We start from the raw sequence: 19529 nt of genomic DNA on the forward strand, positions 1-19529 counted from the left end.
ATTAAGGCATTTCTTCTTTGTAGCTTATCAATGCTGCCTGGTTGCACAGCAGACAAACAAAAAATAGATTGTTTTTTCACATGCTAAGCTTATCTGGAAAGAAAACCCAAAAGACTATAGCTCTGCTGCACTCCCCACCCCAATAACATGGCAACAAACAAGTTCATGTGTACACATACTTATACATATGTGTAGATGTACGCACCATACACACATACTCTCACCTTAACCACAGAGGAAATGTGTTTCCCTTGACACAGCAGAACCGTGTTTTAAAGAATTCACAACCACTTCAGCCTGACACCCAAGCACCTTCTTCACTCTGTTCATAATGCCACAAAGAGAAGTGGCAAGAGTTACATGTCATTAAAAGTGAGGAGGGACAATGAACCAGCCTGACTCTCACCCAGAAGGCCTAGATCACTTTGCATGAGATCTCCCTGGTATCCCTGTTTGAAAAAGAGATTTCAAGGAACATTTTCTGAGCATCTGTTTTCTGATTTTAAAAAGAGAAATAAAAAACTATCTGCTAGAGGTGATATAAAGAATGAGATGGTTCCCAAAAGTGGTAAGGCTCAGTTAGTAATAAGACAGGCTTCTCCCTGTCTTCCTGCTCTGCTGCTGACCTGCCCTCTCTCCCGAGGTCTAGTTTCTCACTTCAACTGCCAGAACTTTGCTCAGATTCCTTGTTGATGCCAAAACACTTAAATGTGTCCACAGTGGAACAACGCATCTTCTTCTCCCATGCAATCTGCCACTTCATTGAGGTCCTCTCCTGCTGGCCAGATGGCACCTGTGCGCTCTCAACTACCTGGCCAGAATCTCAAGGCCATCTTGGACTCCTCCCTTCTCCCGGTCTCCAGAAAGCCCATCCATGAACCAACTGTCTATTCTACTTTTGTGCTTTCTCTATGGTCAGGCCCCTCCTCCCTTCCTCTCTGCTCCTGCCCCAGTCCAGTCTTCAACACATCTCCCATGAGCTGTTTCAACAACTTCCTAAATGAGGTTCTTTCCATCCCTCTCTACAAATGCTGCCAAACCTCTTCTGAAGGCAGACAGATATGGAATTGCTGATTTTCTCAGGAATGTTTGTACTGCCTCCTTGCCTAAAGAATTGCTTAGTGTTTATTCTATAACCTCTGAGAGCTGACAAAGGTGAAGAGATAAGGACTTTGTCCCATCTGATTTGCACAAGGTGAAACTTTGTACACTTCTCTTGACAGTCATCATCAATAGCAGTCATCAATAGATGAGCATCTATAAGCAAGTGTATCATTACAAAGTCACAATACACACCTGCAAGAGGGGATCCAGGAGAGAGGCAGAATGATGCAGAGGTCACAGGTGGGTATTTGCATTCTGGCTCTGCACTTAGTAGCTCAGCTGACCTTGGACCACTAATGTACCTTCTCTCAACGCAGTGTCTTTCAAATGGCATTGAAAATACCAAATTCATGGAATCCCTGACAAATTAAAAGAGATAAATGAATGTTCTTTGTGAACTATAAAATTTAAAAACTGTTCACTATTATTAAAGCTATCTCTATGCATGAAAGGTTGACACTAGTACTACGCCTAATTCCTAGAAAAACAGTTGGGCGGGGGGGGGGGGGGGAGGGTGGACGAGGAGGGTATAGCACATCAGTTGGCCAATCCATTCTTGGGAGACCTGAGGATAAATATAAATTCTTGAGCCTTCAGCTGGAAGAATAGTTGTGAAGAAAGCAAATGAGGCTGTGAAAACCGCAGACCTCAGAGAAGAGGAGGCAGACAGCAGAGATTATTAATACCGGGGTCAAGGGTGTCAAGCCCAGACGTTTCCCAGATGGTCATGAGAAAGTGATTATCATGGAGGACGTCTCCTCTCAGAATTTTAAGCCAAACACACTTAACAGAAGTTCAGCTTGGTGGCCATGATATTCAATGTGAACTGATGACCCAGGGGGAAAGGCTATGGACTCCAAATTCAAAGCTCTGAGCCAACCCAACTCCTGTTACTATTTTTAACGATCAGTGCTGGTGAGGGGCGGGGGAGGTAGAGAGAGTTTTTCCACGAGTAGTCAAGAACCGAAATAGGAAAGATCAACAGAGGCATTTATAAACAATGAATGCCATTAATTTTTTATAGCTAAGATAGGGTTGGAAAAGTTGTAATGTAGCAAGGAGTGAGTAATATAGGCAGGGAAGGTGGCCTAGGGGTCTTCACACAATTTTTAATGATCCTTTCTGCTTGCTTAAGTAGCATTTCAAGTCACTGGCGAATGACTATATTATTAATTTTCCCAGAAAACTTGGAAACCGTCTTGTTCAATTTAACTCATAGCAGGGGAGAGATAGGATGGGTTATTTTTAATCAAGGTCTCATGACTAGAGTTCAAGTGTGATGGAAAATATGTTCCCCCTTTTTCCCCTTTAGCAGAAAACTTTCTATTGAGTGATATCTAAAACTCAGGAGCAGTCTAAGCTGTATTGCTTTAACTCCAAAGCCCCAGCTCTTTGCAGTATGCCACTATGAGGACAAGTCATCTAGGGTCTTTTTGGGGTGGTGAGAAACTGGTCATTGTAAACCCTGGTTTGGGCTTTGCTTACCTTCCCAGCATGCTGCAATGGGAAGACCATTAGCCCAAGAGGCTGGACACTAGTATTTTAATTTCTGTCACAGAGGAGCAGTGCAATGTTTGTCAAAGCACTTTGCTTCTTGGAGCCTCATTTTCTTTATCTGCAAAATGAGAAGCTATATCTGGGAAGACAAATTGGTTCCCATACTAACTGGTTGACACTGATTGCCCAGAGAAGCTTCTGAAGTAGCAACATACCCAGTGAGAAAATTATTGTGATTGATTAGTGATGTCTGCCATGTACACAAATGAAAGGGTCTTCAACACCTATGCTATGTGTTTGCCACTCCTAGGCTACTAATCTCTAAGGTAGGAAATTGAATATGCATGCAAATCACCCTGCACAGCTTGGTGAAATGTATATCCTGACTTAGTGGGTCCAGCTTGGGTCCTAAGATTCTGCATTCCTTACAAGGTCTCAGGTGATGTCAATGATGCTGGACTATGGGCCCCACTTTGAGTTGCAAGGCACTAAGGTATCTTCCTAATCAATTCTGTTACACTTTTAAGTCACAAAGTCCCTAAGAATTGTGTAGAAGGTGGTAGGTACCTAAGAAAGAGAAAATGAAGTACAGAATTAACAGAGAAAATAGCTAATTCTAAATTTTTATAAGACTTCTAATTTTGTTTCTTGTGTAGATATTCATTTTATTCTTACTTTTTTCAGAAAATAAATATGGAATATTTAACAAATATATGGGTTCATACATGTAAATATCTGAACCAAGGTCTATGCAAAATGCTTGGGAAGCCTCAATGAGGGAACAGTTGTTCTATCTGAGGACAAAGATGTCAATGAAAGTTCCATAATAAATGTGGCATTTCAGTGGGGCATTAACGAATCAATAGAGGACCAAGCCCTTCTTAGCTATAAAAAAATTAATGGCATTCATTGTTTATAAATGCCTCTGTTGATCTTTCCTATTTGTTCTATTGATCCTCTAATGCCCGCTCTCTACCAAACTCATTATCATTCTTAGAAGTACCTTCCCATTGAGTACAAAGAATGGAAACATGCCATATATTCTTGAAAGAAAAATGTAACAGAGTCAGCTCTTAATTTCTCAAAAGCCGGTGATATAGCCTACAAATCTATCCCCGTTAACCACCGCCTCCCTGTTCTTTTGGTAGACCCATCATGTGGAAGGCACCACTTCCAAAATGCAAATCAGATATGTACACTACTTGGCTTTGTTCTGAAATAGCATTTATAAAGAGTTCTGGACCAATTCATTCTTTTATCTCTGATGTTCAAAGATCTGGTACCTTGATGCTATCAGAAAAAGTTTCAGTCAAACCCAGTTGATTAAGGGGTAAACAATCAGGAAAGAACACCAAACAGAAATGCAATGTCAGGTGTGGATTAAGTCAGATCTGCTTTAGAAATCCAGCTCTACCCATGTACTAGCTAAATAAGCCTGGACAAATTATTTAAACTCTCCGATGCTCAATTTTCCATCTATTAAATGTGGAATGACACTAACTTGAAGGAATCATTGTGTTAGGACTTGTGGAAGGTTCTTCATTCTTGGTGATCCTAAGCACAATCCCCATATCAAGTGGCCCTAATTATGACAGTCTCTCATTTTTCATCTTTTCGGGAATAAAAAAGGGCAGTTCTTTCCTGTACAAGAAAGAAGAGGGAATTTGTAATCAGGATTTCTGTGCTCAGATCTCATCCCTGCACACTTTCTCCAGTGGCCTTAACCACGGACTTCCCTCCCCAAGCCTCAGTTCCCCCAGCTATGAAAGAGTGCCAAAAATAATTGTTGTTTTACATCCGTTTCTCTACCAGGGGCAATTTTGCCTCACACACAGGGGTTCGAGACTTAGCAAATAAAAAGATAGGACAACTAATAATTAAATTTGTATTGCAGGGAAACAACCTATAACATTTTAGTATAAGTGTGTCACAGGTTGTATTTGGGATACAATTGTTTCATGCAATATTTGAGATATTCTTAGAATAAAAAATAATTTGTTATCTAAAAATTTAACTGGACTTGTCTTCTGTTTTAAATATAGTTTATTGATTTCAGAGAGGAAGGGAGAGGGAGATGGGAAGAGAGATAGAAACTTCAATGATGAGAGATAATCATTGATCAGCTGCCTCCTGCACACCCCACACTAGGAATCGAGCCCAAAATAGACCAGGAATAGAACTGTGACCTCCTGGTTCATAGGTCAATGCTCAACCACTGAACCATACTGGCTAGGCTAACTAGACTTTTCTTTATTTACTTAGCAACCCTGGCCCTGGGGACATCTGACAATATCTGGAGATGTTTTGGGTAGTCACAGTTCAGGAGGAGGTACTTCTGCATCAAGTGTGAGACCAGAACTGCTGCCAACCATCATCCCTCAAGGCACAGGACAGCCTGCCCCTCCATACACACACACACACACACACACACACACACACACACACACACTCAAAAAATTAGCAGGCCCCAAATGTCCATAGTGTAGAAGCTGAAAAACTGCTCTGAAAACTTGGATTTAAAAAATAAAAGTTCTCTGAAAACGATAAAGCATTCAAAGCTGTCTGTTACATTTTGAAGCAAAACTAACGAGAAATGGGCACTTTCCCCTTGCCAATCAGAGGCAATGGTGGAGGCCTCGTCTGTGAAGTCTGCAGCTTGCCATTCTGCTACAGAATGTTCCCTGGGTAACTCAGAGGAAGGCCAGCCTTGAAGGACATAGTTCCAGGAAAGGAAAACAAAGCCTGCTGAGCATGTCAGCACACACAGGGCACAGGCCTGCAGGGGGTGAGGGAGGGGGAGCTGGGCCACGCTGAATGATGGCAGGACATGGCATCCAGGACAGTGCTCTCCCCAAGTCCTAGGTCATGACAAGTGGAGATGAGGACAGTCGCTGCTACCTTTTGTTTCCTAAGCTGCTGGACTCCAGACCCACCCACAAATTCCCAACAATGCGCGCTCCAAAATCAACACACCAAAGTGACTCCTCTCAACATCTCAACATGACTTGGTGATTCTTCAAAAGTGAAAACACTTCCTTTCGAAACTATGTAGTCTCTTATTTCTTTTTTTTCAATTTCTTTGTTATTGGTTAAGGTATTACATGTGTCCATTACGAAGAGAAAATGTGTTCTTTCTAGAAAATGAGAAGACACAAATAAAAAAAAGAACTAAAAAGCTTTTATAACCCCACCAACCCAGATAGAAATATTATTAAGTAGAGGTCTATTGCAAGATAATCTTGCAAGAATAGGCCCCTGGCTTCACTCACAGCTGCCTAGGAGCAGGCAGGTCCCTGCGCCTGAGCTGCCCTGAGCCAGCAAGTCCTCGCTTTTGTCTGGAGCACTACTCCAGTAGCTTCCTCCTCCACCCCCTTCCCTTCATAGCTGGCTTCACACCGCTCCTGCCTGCATATGCAAATTAACCTCCAAGTTGTTGGATTAATTTGCATACTCATTCTGATGGGCTGTGGACATAGCGAAGGAACGGCCAATTAGCATTTTTCTCTTTTATTAGTGTAGATGTGCCCTGCCAGACCTTTTTACAAGCATGTATATGCTCATTTTAAATGAGAGTTTTCCAAATGTTTTGTATTTACCCTGATTTTGACACTTTAATATTTTATTATAAATATCATATTATGTCAGTTATTATTAAATAAAAAGTTATCTCAGCAGCCAAAAAGTATTTTGTTTATAGATGCACCAAACTTTCATTAATTCATGCTTTCCTTACTCTGTGATATTTTAGTCATTTTCCATTTCCTAATATTACTTACAAAGCTACAGTATCTTTGTAGTTAAGCCTTTGCAAACATATTTAATTTTCCTAAGACCCAATTCTGAAATTGAAATTGCTGTATCAAAGAATTGTGCACATGTCTCAAGCTTTTGATGCATGTTCCCAAAGTGACCTGAAAACAATGGTACCATTTTCTAATCCTAGCAGTGTCTGGGAGCTCCCATACCCCACACCCAACTACTTATAATTATTTTTTCATTACTTTTCATCTTCATACATTTGATAGAAAAAAATGGATATCTTGCTATTTTCATTTCTAGTTCTTTGATTACTAATTAAATTTGCCATTCATTAAATCAGCGATTTTCAACCGGTGCACCGCAAGAATTTTTTAAATATGCAATACCTGACTGTTTAGTGAGGGGCACTGACCTCTTTTCCCTAGATTCTCAAATAAAAAAAATTTAAAAAATCACAATAGCCAACATAACAATAGCCATTTTGGGTGAATAAATCAAACTTATACCTACTGTTTTTGTCGGGTCAGCAAAAAATATATTTTGTGTGTGCCACAGAATCTTAGTGATTAGTTTATATGTGCCATGAGATGAAAAAGATTAAAAATTGCTGCACTACAATTTCTTTGATAAGCCCTCAGTTTAGGTCTTAGGCAATATATTTTTGCCATATTTATCTTTTCCTTTTAAGTTGAAAGAAATGCTCATAAATCTCATATATTACAGTATAATACCCTTAATTTTACAAGGTAAATATTTCCCCAATTTATCTGTATTAGTGAGTATATTTTTATGTAATCAAATTTACCAACCTTTTGGTATATTGTTTTCTCTCATAAAAACCTTACTTAGAAAGATTTTCTCAAGAATAAATAAGCTGGTGTTTATATTTTCTTCAATTAATAGTTTTAACTTTTATGTAAATTTCTTAACCCATCCACACTTTTGTTCAGAATATGCTATGAATTAGTGTTTTCCCAAAATAATTTATCAGGTGACTCATCAAAATCTATTAAATAATTCCTCTTTTCACTGCTGATTTGATAGTCATTTTATCAAACATTAAATTCTTAAAGATACTTAAGCATATTTTTTAGATTTTCAGTTTATTTTACTGGTTATTTTTTTAGTTCGGCACCAATATCTCTCTGGTTTAATTATTATTGTGGTATACAATAGATTGTTTTTCATAAATATTTTGCTATTCTCAAATATTTACTCTTCAAAATTAATTTTAGAATCATTTTTTGAAGTCCCCCACCCACATCCCATTGAGATTTCAGCTAGAATTCTAGTATATTTACAGAACTACTTGGAGAAAATTGGCATCTCTTCAATGGATATTTTTTTCTTTTCTTATTTAATAACTAGTGGCCCAGTGCACAAAATTTGTGCATAAGGGGTGGGGAGGAGTGTCCCTCAGCCTGGCCTGCACCCTCTCCAATCTGGGATCCCTCTCACAATCCAAGACTGCTGGCTCCTTACTGCTCAACTGCCTGCCAACCTGCTCACCCCCATTAGTCCCCCTGCCAGCCCACTCACCCCAATTGCCCCCCACACCTCCCACCCGCCTGATCATCCCCAACTGACCTCCCCTCCTGGCCTGATCACCCCTAATCACATTTGCTTGGAGCCGCCAGCATGGCTTTGTCCAGAAGAATATCCAGAACGTACCCCCAGAAGGTCTCCTGGCCTAATTAGCATGTTACCCTTTTATTAATATAGATAGCATGTTGAGTACTAGTAACATCAGGCATCTTGGTCTCCTTTCCAACTTAAATAGGAATTCATTCAACAAATATTTATAGGGTATGTCCTCTGGGCCAGGTTTTGCTCTAAGCACTTAGGCTGCATCAGTGAACAAACCAGGGGAAAATCTTTGCCCTTGTAGACTTGACATTTTAGTTGGGGAGAGGATGGGTGGGTGGATGGATGGATGGATGGATGGATGGATGGATGGATGGACGGACGGACGGACGAACAGATGGATGGAGTTTTCTATGGTGATGGGTAATGTGGAAAGAAGAACAATGTTAAGCAGGGTGGGAAAGATCAGAAGTCCCTAGACAAGGGGCAGGTTGCTGTATCAGTGAGATGGTCAGGGTAAGATCAGATCTGAGCATGACTTGAAAATGAGACAACTCTGAGGAAAGAGCATCCAAGTGAAGGAAACAAGTAGAGCAAAGCCTAAGGCAGGAGTGTGCTGTGTATAAGTACCAGCCAAGTAGCCAGCATGGGGTATAGCAGAATTGATGAAGAGCAAAGAGAAAAGGAGGACAGAGATCCTGTGTCATTGTAAGGACTTTGGCTTTTACACTGTGAATTAACTACAAGACTTCTTCTTTTCAGAGAAGAAATTGGGAGGGGTCTCTCTCTCTCTCTCTCTCTCTCTCTCTCTCTCTCTCTCTCTCTCTCTCTCTCTCTCTCTCTCTCCTTTCCTCTCTCCCTAAAATCAATAAATATGAAAAAAAAATTAAACTGATTTTGTTCTACCTCAGGTTGTTAGAGGCCAAACAGTTAACTTATCACATTACTTTTTCTTGTCTATAAATTGGACTATAAGGGATGGATTTGGATTTGGTACACACAGGAGAGTAGAATGTAGACTGTGCTCTATGTGGGTCATGCCTGATCCAGTCATGAGTTTAAAACATCCAGTTAAGCCTTAAGGAACTGGGAATCATGTTCTCTGAGAAAGCCACTATTCAGATAATACTTATACCTCCCAGCCAAATCACTGCTTCCTTTTGCATAGTGAGATACGCCCCTTGTGTTTCCCACTTGGTGATCATGACACTCTTTCTCAGATGAGGAGACTCAGGCTCAGATGATCAAATGCCTTATCCAACGTCTCAGAGCTAAGGACTAATATCTAAACATTTTGATGACGTCTTCCAGCCTGCCATAATCTCTTTATATATCATGTATGCAAAAACACACATATCCAGCTATTAACATACACATGTAATAGAGTTTATGCATGGAAGTTGTAGTAAGTTGTAGAACAATTGCCCTGCCTTTGTACTTTTGGAAGGCAGCTATGCTCACCACTATACCACCAACGCTGCCTTTGTACTTTTGTATTCTACCATATGTGCTTCTTCGCTCCAGCTCCACTCTTCCTTTTAAAAGAAAAATTATTTTTTATGAAAGGCACTTATGACATCAATGTCATTTTCAAAACAAAACAATAACCCCATAAATAAGAGCATATCAGAACGAGGCACAGCAGTGTACACGTTTATCGGCTAATGCATTTGTGGCCTTGACTCCTAATGCATTATTGATTGTGTGAGTAATCCCCAGCTTAGAGGGCTTGGAAATAGAGTTAGCTGTGGGAAGAACTCTCTGTTTCCTGCACTTCCCTTCTGCATGTTTTCAAGGGTCTGTACAGGGCTCTACAGCAGTGGAGCCTGTAATCTGACCTTCATATACCAAGGGCCACATTATTCCAAGGGATTGAAATCTACCCAATTTCCAGCAACTTCATTTATTTTCTTCTTGTCATGGTAGTACATGAGACTAGTTTAAATAAGGTACTAATGGTACTGAAAATTCTACAATAAAAACTATCTTATCCTATAACCCAGACCGGTGGTCGGCAAACTCATTAGTCAACAGAGCCAAATATCAACAGGACAACAATTGAAATTTCTTTTGAGAGCCACATTTTTTAAACTTAAACTTCTCCTAAAACCACTTCTCAAAATAGACTAGCCCAGGCCATGGTATTTTGTGGAAGAGCCACACTTAAGGGGCCAAAGAGCCGCATGTGGCTCATGAGCTGCAGTTTGCTGACCAAGGACCCAGACTAACTTCCAATGAGCAACCACAGTCAACCTCATTGGTTTTTTTCTAACATTTATTTCAATATTTCTAAATGCTGTGCTTCTACTACTATTTTTAAAATATATTTTTATTGACTTCAGAGAGGAAGGAACGAGAGAAAGACACATCAACAATGAGAGAGAATCATTGATCTGCTGCCTCCTGCACAGCCCCTACTGGGGATTGAGCCCACAACCCAGGCATGTGCCCTTTCCTGGAATCAAACAAGGGACCCTTCGGTCCGCAGGCTGAAACTCTATACACTGAGCCAAACCAGCTAGGGCTCTACTACTGTTTATCGATTAACCAACTACTTATTGGTTTTCTGCAATAGATGAGAATTCAGCTCTCACCCCTCCAACACCTTTTTCTTTGTTCCCTCTTCCTCACTCTCACCTTCCCAAAAACAGTCTTGGCTCCCTTGCTCTCATCTTCCCAAGTAGTTTTATGACAATTTTGTGTTTACTAGATAGTCAGTTTATACACTATCACAGTTTATTCTCTGTGTCAGATATTCTGTTGTGTACAGGATGTGCAATTTCCTCTTCCTTGACTCATTCCCTCGTCTTTCTAAGACACATCCTTCATTAGTTTTCTGAGAAATGGTAAATAGAAAGTTAATATTTTGTATCACTGAAGATCTGATATCAATAGGTGTTTACTCTGCTTTCATATTTGTTGGTAATTGGGCTAGATATAAAATTCTAGGTTGAAAATTATTTTCTCTCAGAATTTTGAAAATCCACAGATTCTGAAGGCCCATGGTCTTCTATTTTTCAAATTGCTGTTGGAAAATCCAATCTTCCTTTGTTCTGTTAAATTTTTTGCCAGTCCTCCGATCTTTTGCCAGTCTTCCAAATATATGTTGAACTCTCTTCTATTTTTGCTACTCTTCCCAGTAACCTTGTTATTTGTGATATATACAATTTTTAATTGTGGGCTGTGATTTTAATGGATTTTTGGTAAGAATAAGAGTTGAAAACTATGTGGCCAGTCTATCATGTTTACTCAGTGTCCAATAAACATGCTTTGTGTTTCCAAATATTTCAACCCATACAATCCTCTTTGCTTATATTTTGACACTATAAATATTAGAAACCCTGAGAGTAGTTAATACTATTACCATTTTTATGAGGAGACAGCTGAGGTTCTAGGAATGTTAGTAGTTTTCTTTAAGTTTAAAGAGCCAGCGTAAGACAGATTTGAATTTAAATTCATGTTTTTCTCAATCTATTGAGGCATCAGAGTTACATTCAGTGATGTCTTTGTGATGGTGGTAACTATTAATAGCACATGTTAGACCATAGATTTCCTATATCTTGCTTCAAATGTGAGTTATTCTTTTGAACTATTCTCTGAGCCACAGCATACAAGCTTTCCTCTTCAATCATTCTTGTTATTCCAGAGTAGGAATTCGAATACCTAAAACCAAAGAATTGCTGATGGTCTGATTTGTACAAAACAGATTGTGTTAGAACAGATAAGGAAAACTGAAATTATGGTGTTCAAGTCTGAAGGAAAACATTCTTTAATATATAATGGTGCTATTTCAGAGTCCAGCACACAATGAAATAACTCTCTTCTTTGATGCTTTTACTTACATTTTCACAAAGGGCACAAATAGCTTTCCCTAATTCAAAAACAAAAAATAAGTGATTTCTTTCGAAGTCCGGTCTTTTGAAGGCATTGCAGTCTTTCAGCTAAGTTGTTCTCCAAAATTGAAAAAAGACTTTCCAACTACTGTTTATGAACAAGCACACGTAGCCAGTAATTTATGATGTGTTTACACATCGCTTTGACTTTCTGTGGTTATAACAACAGACATGCTTTGTGTTAAATGAGTCCCTGTGAAAGGATTTTTCAGGTATTACCTCATGAAGGGTTTCCAGGTACTTTCCCAATGAAAAATTCACCCATTGGTTTTTTTCCACTGAATGTCAGATTTTATTACCTTATTATCACCAACTACATCTTCCTGTAGGTTAAGCAACCCAAATAAAAGGAGAAAATATTTGGGTCAAGCAATTAAAGAGTGAAATCAGGCAAACCTTTTCTGACCTGAGGCAAATCATTCCACTGCTTAGACACCCAGGCTACATATCTACAAAATAATCTCATACAGCCCAGCCAGCAAGGCTTAACAGTTGAGCGTTAAACTATGAACCAGAGGGTCACAGTTCAATTCCCAGTCAGGATTCATGCCAAAGTTGCTGGCTTGATCCCCAGTGTGGGGCATGTAGGAGGCAGCCACTCAGTGGCTCTCTCTCATCGTTAATGTTTCTATCTCTCTCCTTTCCTCTCTGAAATCAAGAAAATGTATATTTTAAAAGTAATCTCATACATATAAATGATCTTCAAGTCCTCTTTCAGCTCTTGAATGTCATCTCTAAGCCATCAATGAATCAACCTCAATTCATTATCTAAATCAGGCACCATTGTTTTAATACATATGTGACTATGGAAGGATTTGTTTGATAATTTATGTAATACATCGACCATCATACTCAGAACTGGTTATAGTGACAAACTTAGCCTCATTGCATTCATAGTCCAGAGGAAAAGGCAGACAAAAACAAACTCTCAAATAAATAAATGTGATTTTAGAAATACTGTGACAGAGTGCTGTGAAAAAAGAATAATAGGGAAAAGATCATTTAGACAATGGAAGGGGAATGTTTCCAAGAAAGCCTCATTGAAGAAATGACAAGTGATTTGAAGGATGAGGAGTAACAAGACAAGTGAAGAGTGATAGAATCAGCATTCCAGGCTTATAGGGCAACATGTGCAAAGACCCCGAGGCATTAAAGAGCTGGTGCTCTCAAGGAACCTGAAGAGGATCATGTGGTTAGAGCAAAGTGAACAAGAAGGGGTTGGCCTGAGATAAAGTTAGAAGTGGGTTCCCACCAAATCATTCAGGACTCACACAACTCAACAGCACATACAGAAGAGCAGGAACAGGTGACCTATATAAAGAGCAAAGAAAGTGGAATTTTCTGTCTTTGATTGAGAGAACAATGAAAGTGGAAGCAGCTAGGATGAGTAATGAATAGAAAAGTGGGGGGAGGGGAGTAACCCAAGCAGACACCTGTGGGGGAGAAGGTAAAAGAATCTACCACAATTGTTTGCCCTTTTTGAAAGGTTCATGAAAAAGTCATAAAAAAGAATTCCCTGGGTTATGGAAGTAATCACTTTCCCAGGGATTTCATACTAGTCACCAGCAAAAGGCAGGTTGTATCCTAACCAAAGCTCACTGTATGTCTGACAGGAACAAATGCTAAGCATGGACTACGCTGCAAAGCCTGTAAGATGAGCATCCACCACAAGTGCATGGATGGCCTAGCACCCCAGCGGTGCATGGGCAAGCTGGTAAGGGCCTGCCCCTGAGATCACTCCATTCCAACTCCTCTCTGCAGCACCTGTGAGAACTGGACACCAGGAAGGCAGCCCTAGAAACCCTGGTCTGCCAACTTGGCTTCCTGGTTGGCAAAGTGACAGAGCAGAGGAGGAGCAATGTCAGCCCAAGGGGTGAATGCTCCACATAGTGACCAACTTGTCCTAGCTTTAGCACTGAAAGTCCCACATCCTACTGTAGAACTCTCCAGGTTTATAAAGTGAACATTAAGCACCCCAGGAACCAAATCCCAGCTCCAGGAAAACTAGGGTGGCTGGTCATTCTAGTACTTAATTGGCTGACAGCTCAGTGGGAGTCACAAATAGGATAGAGATTAACCACCCTCCCAAAAACAGAGAGAGCAATAAAAACTTATAGCACTTCAATAGACTCATGGTGGCCCAACCAAGGGAGGTTGGGTAACCCTGGCCCATTTTAGACTGATCATACCATCTCAAGAGTATGGGCTTCATTCAGCACTAGTGCGCACACATCACTAAAAGGCAACCCAGAAATTTCAAAATCAGGATGGCCAAAGAATTGTAGAAGGAACCAAGAATGTCTATCCTGGGATACTTAGGGCATGACAGCTATCATCAAAAAATATTTATAATAAGACATATCACACAGAAGAGGGATTCTATTGTCCTTGATGGCTCCAGGAAAAAAAGACCTAGGATCGTTATGTACCAAGTCTTAACAGTCAGAGATGAAGTCACCAAAGACCTACCTCCAGGGTTAGTGAGAGCTCCCCCATCCATTCTCCATTACTGGCAATGTCCAAACAAAGGAACTTTGTTTGTTCCTCTGCCAGGAACTTTGGAGAGGACAGTGGAATTCTAGTAGAGGCTTGGCCACTACATTTTCTTTTAGTACTGGAATTGAAAGTCAAGGTTCTTAGAGAGTTCGCCAACTTACTCTGATTGGCAATTCCCTCTTCTTTAAAGCCCTACCTCCTCCTCCACAGGCTATTTCCACAAGTCAAGGCAAAGACCATGGATGAGAAGTCAGAAAACAGAATGGAATCTAGAACACAAAGCAGATGGTTCTTGGTAGAGCTCATCAGACAGACAAAGGCCTTTAAGCTAACCCCTGATGTCTGCTTTCCCATTCCAAGGCTGATTTTAACCAACCACAATAATGAGCTGTAAATCAGCCACGATAATGAGCTGTAGTGAAACAAGATATAATGGTCCTTTGTAACCTGGGAGATAATGAGGATCCCAGACACAAGGGAGACTTCAGTGGGCCTCAGAGAGGGAAGAAGCAGGACAGGGAAGGACAGGGCTGAGGCTCGCTTTCTGGATGGAGCGTGGCTTGCTTATTGCCACCCTCCAAGGGTATACAATAGCACAAGTCAACATCTTGAAGGGAGAGAAGGAGGTGCCCCTAGAAAAACCAACTGGTTTGATTTTTAGAGTTCTTATGTGGTTCTCTTCCTCTCATCAGTGACAGTAAGCCCTTCTCTTTCTCATTCTCTCCCCAGCCAAAGGGGTTTCGGCGTTACTACAGCTCCCCCTTGCTCATTCATGAACAATTTGGATGCATTAAAGAAGTTATGCCCATTGGTGAGTTGGGACATTGATGGGCTGAGCTGGGTTTTGAGCAGCAACATCAGCATTGATGGCTGCTGTTCTCCCAGGACAGCAAAACCCATGGGGTGTGTTTGTGTGTTTGTTTGGTGGCTGATTGGGTTATGATTGTCTGTGTATTTTGCTGGAAGGGAAAGATAAGGTGGGCTCAATTCTGCAGGAATATGCATCATCTCCTTAATGGAGCTCAAACAACACCCAAATTCCAAAGGCTGCTGATATGCTACCCCACCCATCAGCAGCATGATGGAGTGGAAAGAGCATGGGGTATGGCATTCCACAGACCTGGTTCAAATTCCAGCTTCCCCACTGACAAATGTGTGTCTGCACAAGCTACCCAACCTGTCAAACTCTATAAAATGAGGACAGTAATGGCTGTGTATGTGTGTGTGTTTTATCATTGTTATAAAAAATAAATATAGCCGAAACCAGTTTGGCTCAGTGGATAGAGTATCGTCTGCGGACTGAAAGGTCCCGGGTTCGATTCTGGCCAAGGGCATGTACCTTGGTTGCGGGCACATCCCCAGTAGGAGGTGTGCAAGAGGCAGCTGGTCGATGTTTCTCTCTCATTGACGTTTCTAACTCTTTATCCCTCTCAATTCCTCTCTGTGTAAAATCAATAAAAATATATTTTAAAAATAAATAAATAAATAAATAAATAAATAAATAAGTGTAAATTATAGACCAATGCCGGAAAGGAACTCAGTGAATATCAACTATTCTTCAATTGAGACCCAAAAAAATGTCTTATATTTATAGACATTTAATTTATTCTTTAACAATATCATTCAGTGTACTTCTTTTTTTCTCTCCCTAACAAAACCCTACATGTATGTTTGTCTTTCGGGGAGCAGAGGGGCAAGTTGTAAACTAAACATTTACACACTGAAATGTTTGTGCATTACAATTCATGAATCCTGGGAATGTCCCAATTCTTTCAAAAACACTTGCTTCCTCCTGCAAACTTTGGGTCTCAAAAGGCTTCATACTTGGGAAAGCCTCATTGGCACTCCAGGAAGTAAAGCTGATCTTTGGAAAGAACCTTGAAATTGGAGTCTGGGGGATGGATAAAAAAAGAAGAAAATCAATCCATCAGGAAGCACTTGGGAGCAGAGGGTACCAGGTGTAGTAGGGGTCCCTAGCAAATGGGCACATGTCATGGGGGACACACATGTGAGGAAAGCTTGACCACAAAGCCCCATTTTCCAGGGGGCAGTGGGTCTGCTTCTCAAACCCTGCTTCTTTGGTGCGGCCCAGGGTATGTGAACGGTGATTGGCTCCATTCCTGACAGTGAGTTGAAGAAACCTTTCTTTCTCTCCCATGGCAGCCTGTGGCAATAAAGTGGACCCAGTCTACGAGGCCCTCCGCTTCGGCACCTCCCTGGCTCAGAGGACCAAGAAGAGCAGCTCTGGCAGTGGCTCGGACTCCCCCCACAGAACCTCTGTAATTGTCCTATGTAATTGTCCTTGGACAGGGTGGCGCTCAGGCACTGCAGTCTGTGGGTTCCACCTAATGCATCATAAGGGCGGGGCTGGTGTCAGTCAGGCAGCCTCCAAATGGAAACCCAAGGGCTTTGGGCCACTAAAGGTTCATTTTCTGTTGCCAACACCCAGGAATCATTGAACTTTTCCCCTCAAAGACCTTGCTTTCGGCTTCATGTTCCTTGACTTTCACTTCTGTATACTCCGACTTCCCCCACTCACACACAATGTTAGATAACATGTGAACAACACAGAAAAGTTTGACTCAATCAATGGGCAGAAGCAGGGGGTCCCAGCTGTGCCCATTTCTCCCTCCAGCTCTATCCCAGTACAACAATACAGCCATTTCTCACATTTCCTCAATCCTTTCTCTCTAAGGCAGTGGTTCTCAACCTTTCTAATGCCACGACCCTTTAATACAGTTCCTCACATTGTGGTGACCCCCAACCATAAAATTACTTTCGTTGCTACTTCATAACTGTAATTTTGCTACTGTTAATGAATCGGAATGTAAATATCTGTGTTTTCCGATGGTCTTAGGCTCTACAACCTAGCAGGATCTCCTAAGACCGCTGGAAAACACAGATATTTACATTATGATTTGTTAACTAGCAAAATTACAGTTATGAAGTAGCAATGGAAATAATGTTATGGTTGGGGGTCACCACAACATGAGGACCTGTATTAAAGGATCAAGACATTAGAAAGGTTGAGGACCACTGCATCTAAGGCAAGGTATACCCTTGGATTCACACCAAAAAAAACACCTTCTCCAGAGGTACTTGACCTGTGACAGTGGAGCTTCTCTCTAAGGGACAGTCACCCCTCCCAAGCACCTTTCTTATGTTTTACCTCACCAGAAAGGAGTGCTTTGTGCATGTCAAGACTTCTTGTGGCCACCACCCAGCAATCCAAAAGGAAAGCACAGACAGCGCTGGCTAGAGCAGGGAGACCTCTGTCCATCCACCTTGACCTGAATCCCGAACAGGCCTTTCTCACATCCCTGGTGAGAGCCACGACATCCTCATCCCCTCAGCTCATGCATCCCCCATGCCCGCCTGAGGCTAGCCTGTGTGGAAGACAGACGCAAAGCCAGCTGGGAAGGAAGAGCAGACAGGCTTCCCCAGAGGTGGCCTGCAGCTCCTGTGAGAGGGGACAACCTCAGATACACTCCCAGCAGGCAATGGCCATTTCGACCTCCACATTCTGGGCTCAAGCTAAGCAATAGCAAGCCCATCACAGAGACCATTTGCCCAGTTCTCTTTCATGTCTAAAATAGCCTTGTTTCTAGCAATGTCTGGACCCTACAGGCTGGTCTTAGGAGCAAAGAGCATCGTTTTCTGAATGCCAACAAGGTGTCCATTTATCACAGTCCACTTACGCTTCCTGGTACCGGTTCCATCAGTGAGGATTTCTTGGAAGTTTGCTCTGTGACAGCATTGCTCTGAGACCTGCAGGGAGACCAAGATAAATCCAAGTATGCTTAAGTATCTGTCACTCCACTCTTTCCCCGGAGCCCAACTGGCCTCATAGAAGAAAACAGAAACGATTGATTGGTACCTTAAAATGGAATCACAATGCATTTCGGCCTCTTGCCATGTTTGCGGTGTTATGCCCTCAAGCTAACACATTCCCACATTGCAAAGCTGGGCCCACAGGTTGATTTTCTCCCAGGGCTATGGAGCCATTTGCTTTACATTGTCGGGAAGTTGCTGCCTGGCAAATCACAATGCATTTCGGCCTCTTGCCATGTTTGCGGTGTTATGCCCTCGAGCTAACACATTCCCACATTGCAAAGCTGGGCCCACAGGTTGATTTTCTCCCAGGGCTATGGAGCCATTTGCTTTACATTGTCGGGAAGTTGCTGCCTGGCTTCTTTCTAAATCGTAATGTCTCCTTTAATGGCTTTCAACTGCTCCAGCATATAAAAGGTTTGATGGCTTGGGGAAGGCCGTGCTGAAACCAAATTCAAAACACTGTCTGGGAGGTGGCTGACTAGCTTATGAAGAGCCTTCAGTTTCATAAAATTAAATTAACACAGTAGCAACTTTGGTTCAGAAATAGTGAGCCTCAGAGGAGCAGGAGCAGGTGACTGGGAGACCCTGTGACATTTCTTATTTCTGATGTGTCCTGAAAGTAAGATTGGCTGAGGAAAATCTTAGAGCTAAGTTCTTGGTAATAAAAGTTAGTCTCTGGAGGCTGGTGCTAGAGTGCTCTAGAGCAGCCTGGGAGAGGCAGGAAGGGAGCTTTGCCCTCCTCTGATAAGATACACATAAAATGTTGGGAAAGTGTGACTCTCCATGAGGGCCCCTTAGATTCTGTCTTATGGAGCTAGACAGAGAAAAGTGAGGGCGTCGGGCTCTATGAAAGGGACAATCTGAAAAAGGGGCAGTGCCCAAGAGGGAGAACACACCCTATGAAATCAGCAAGACAGACAAGACAGTGCGATTGGATTCTGAGGACAGTGGCCTGCAAATTCTACCTTCGATGTTCAGTCATGGAAATCTCTGTTCCGTTGGCCCAGTGGTGTGACATTGTTCATCCTATTCTCTCCCCTCTTTTCTCCAAGACTTCGGACCTGGTGGAGGTTCCTGAAGAAGTCGATGGGCCAGGAGATGGGTACGACCTACGGAAACGCAGCAACAGCGGTAAGTGAGGGAACGGGACACCTGGCCCCTGCGCAAAAGTGAATGGCTTCAGGGGGCGGGGAAAGTCGATGTCCAGACCCCTCGTTTCTCTGCTCACCCTGGGATGCAGCCTGGGCAAGTTCTCAGCACTCTGGGGAGAAACAGGGCATCGTTGCTGGTGGATTTCCGTGATTTGACTATACAGTTCTGTCGCCTGCATTCTTGTGCTTTATGGGCTTAACATAATGGAGT

The 19529-nt window shown here is 41.8% G+C and overlaps 1 protein-coding gene across 3 annotated transcripts in view; it reads left to right on the forward strand.

Moving 5' to 3' along the window:
- The window catches only part of STAC (SH3 and cysteine rich domain), a 93333-nt gene that overhangs the window by 40900 nt on the left and 32904 nt on the right, over positions 1–19529 (forward strand). For all 3 annotated transcript variants that reach the window (XM_036431783.2, XM_036431781.2, XM_036431782.2), the window contains exons 3-6: positions 13451–13551; positions 15063–15144; positions 16497–16612; positions 19220–19298. In XM_036431783.2, coding sequence (XP_036287676.1) covers positions 13451–13551; positions 15063–15144; positions 16497–16612; positions 19220–19298 — 378 coding nt within the window. The remainder of the gene's footprint in view (positions 1–13450; positions 13552–15062; positions 15145–16496; positions 16613–19219; positions 19299–19529) is intronic.

The sequence above is a fragment of the Pipistrellus kuhlii genome, unplaced genomic scaffold, assembly GCF_014108245.1.
Source record: "Pipistrellus kuhlii isolate mPipKuh1 unplaced genomic scaffold, mPipKuh1.p scaffold_m20_p_11, whole genome shotgun sequence".
Taxonomy (NCBI): domain Eukaryota; kingdom Metazoa; phylum Chordata; class Mammalia; order Chiroptera; family Vespertilionidae; genus Pipistrellus; species Pipistrellus kuhlii.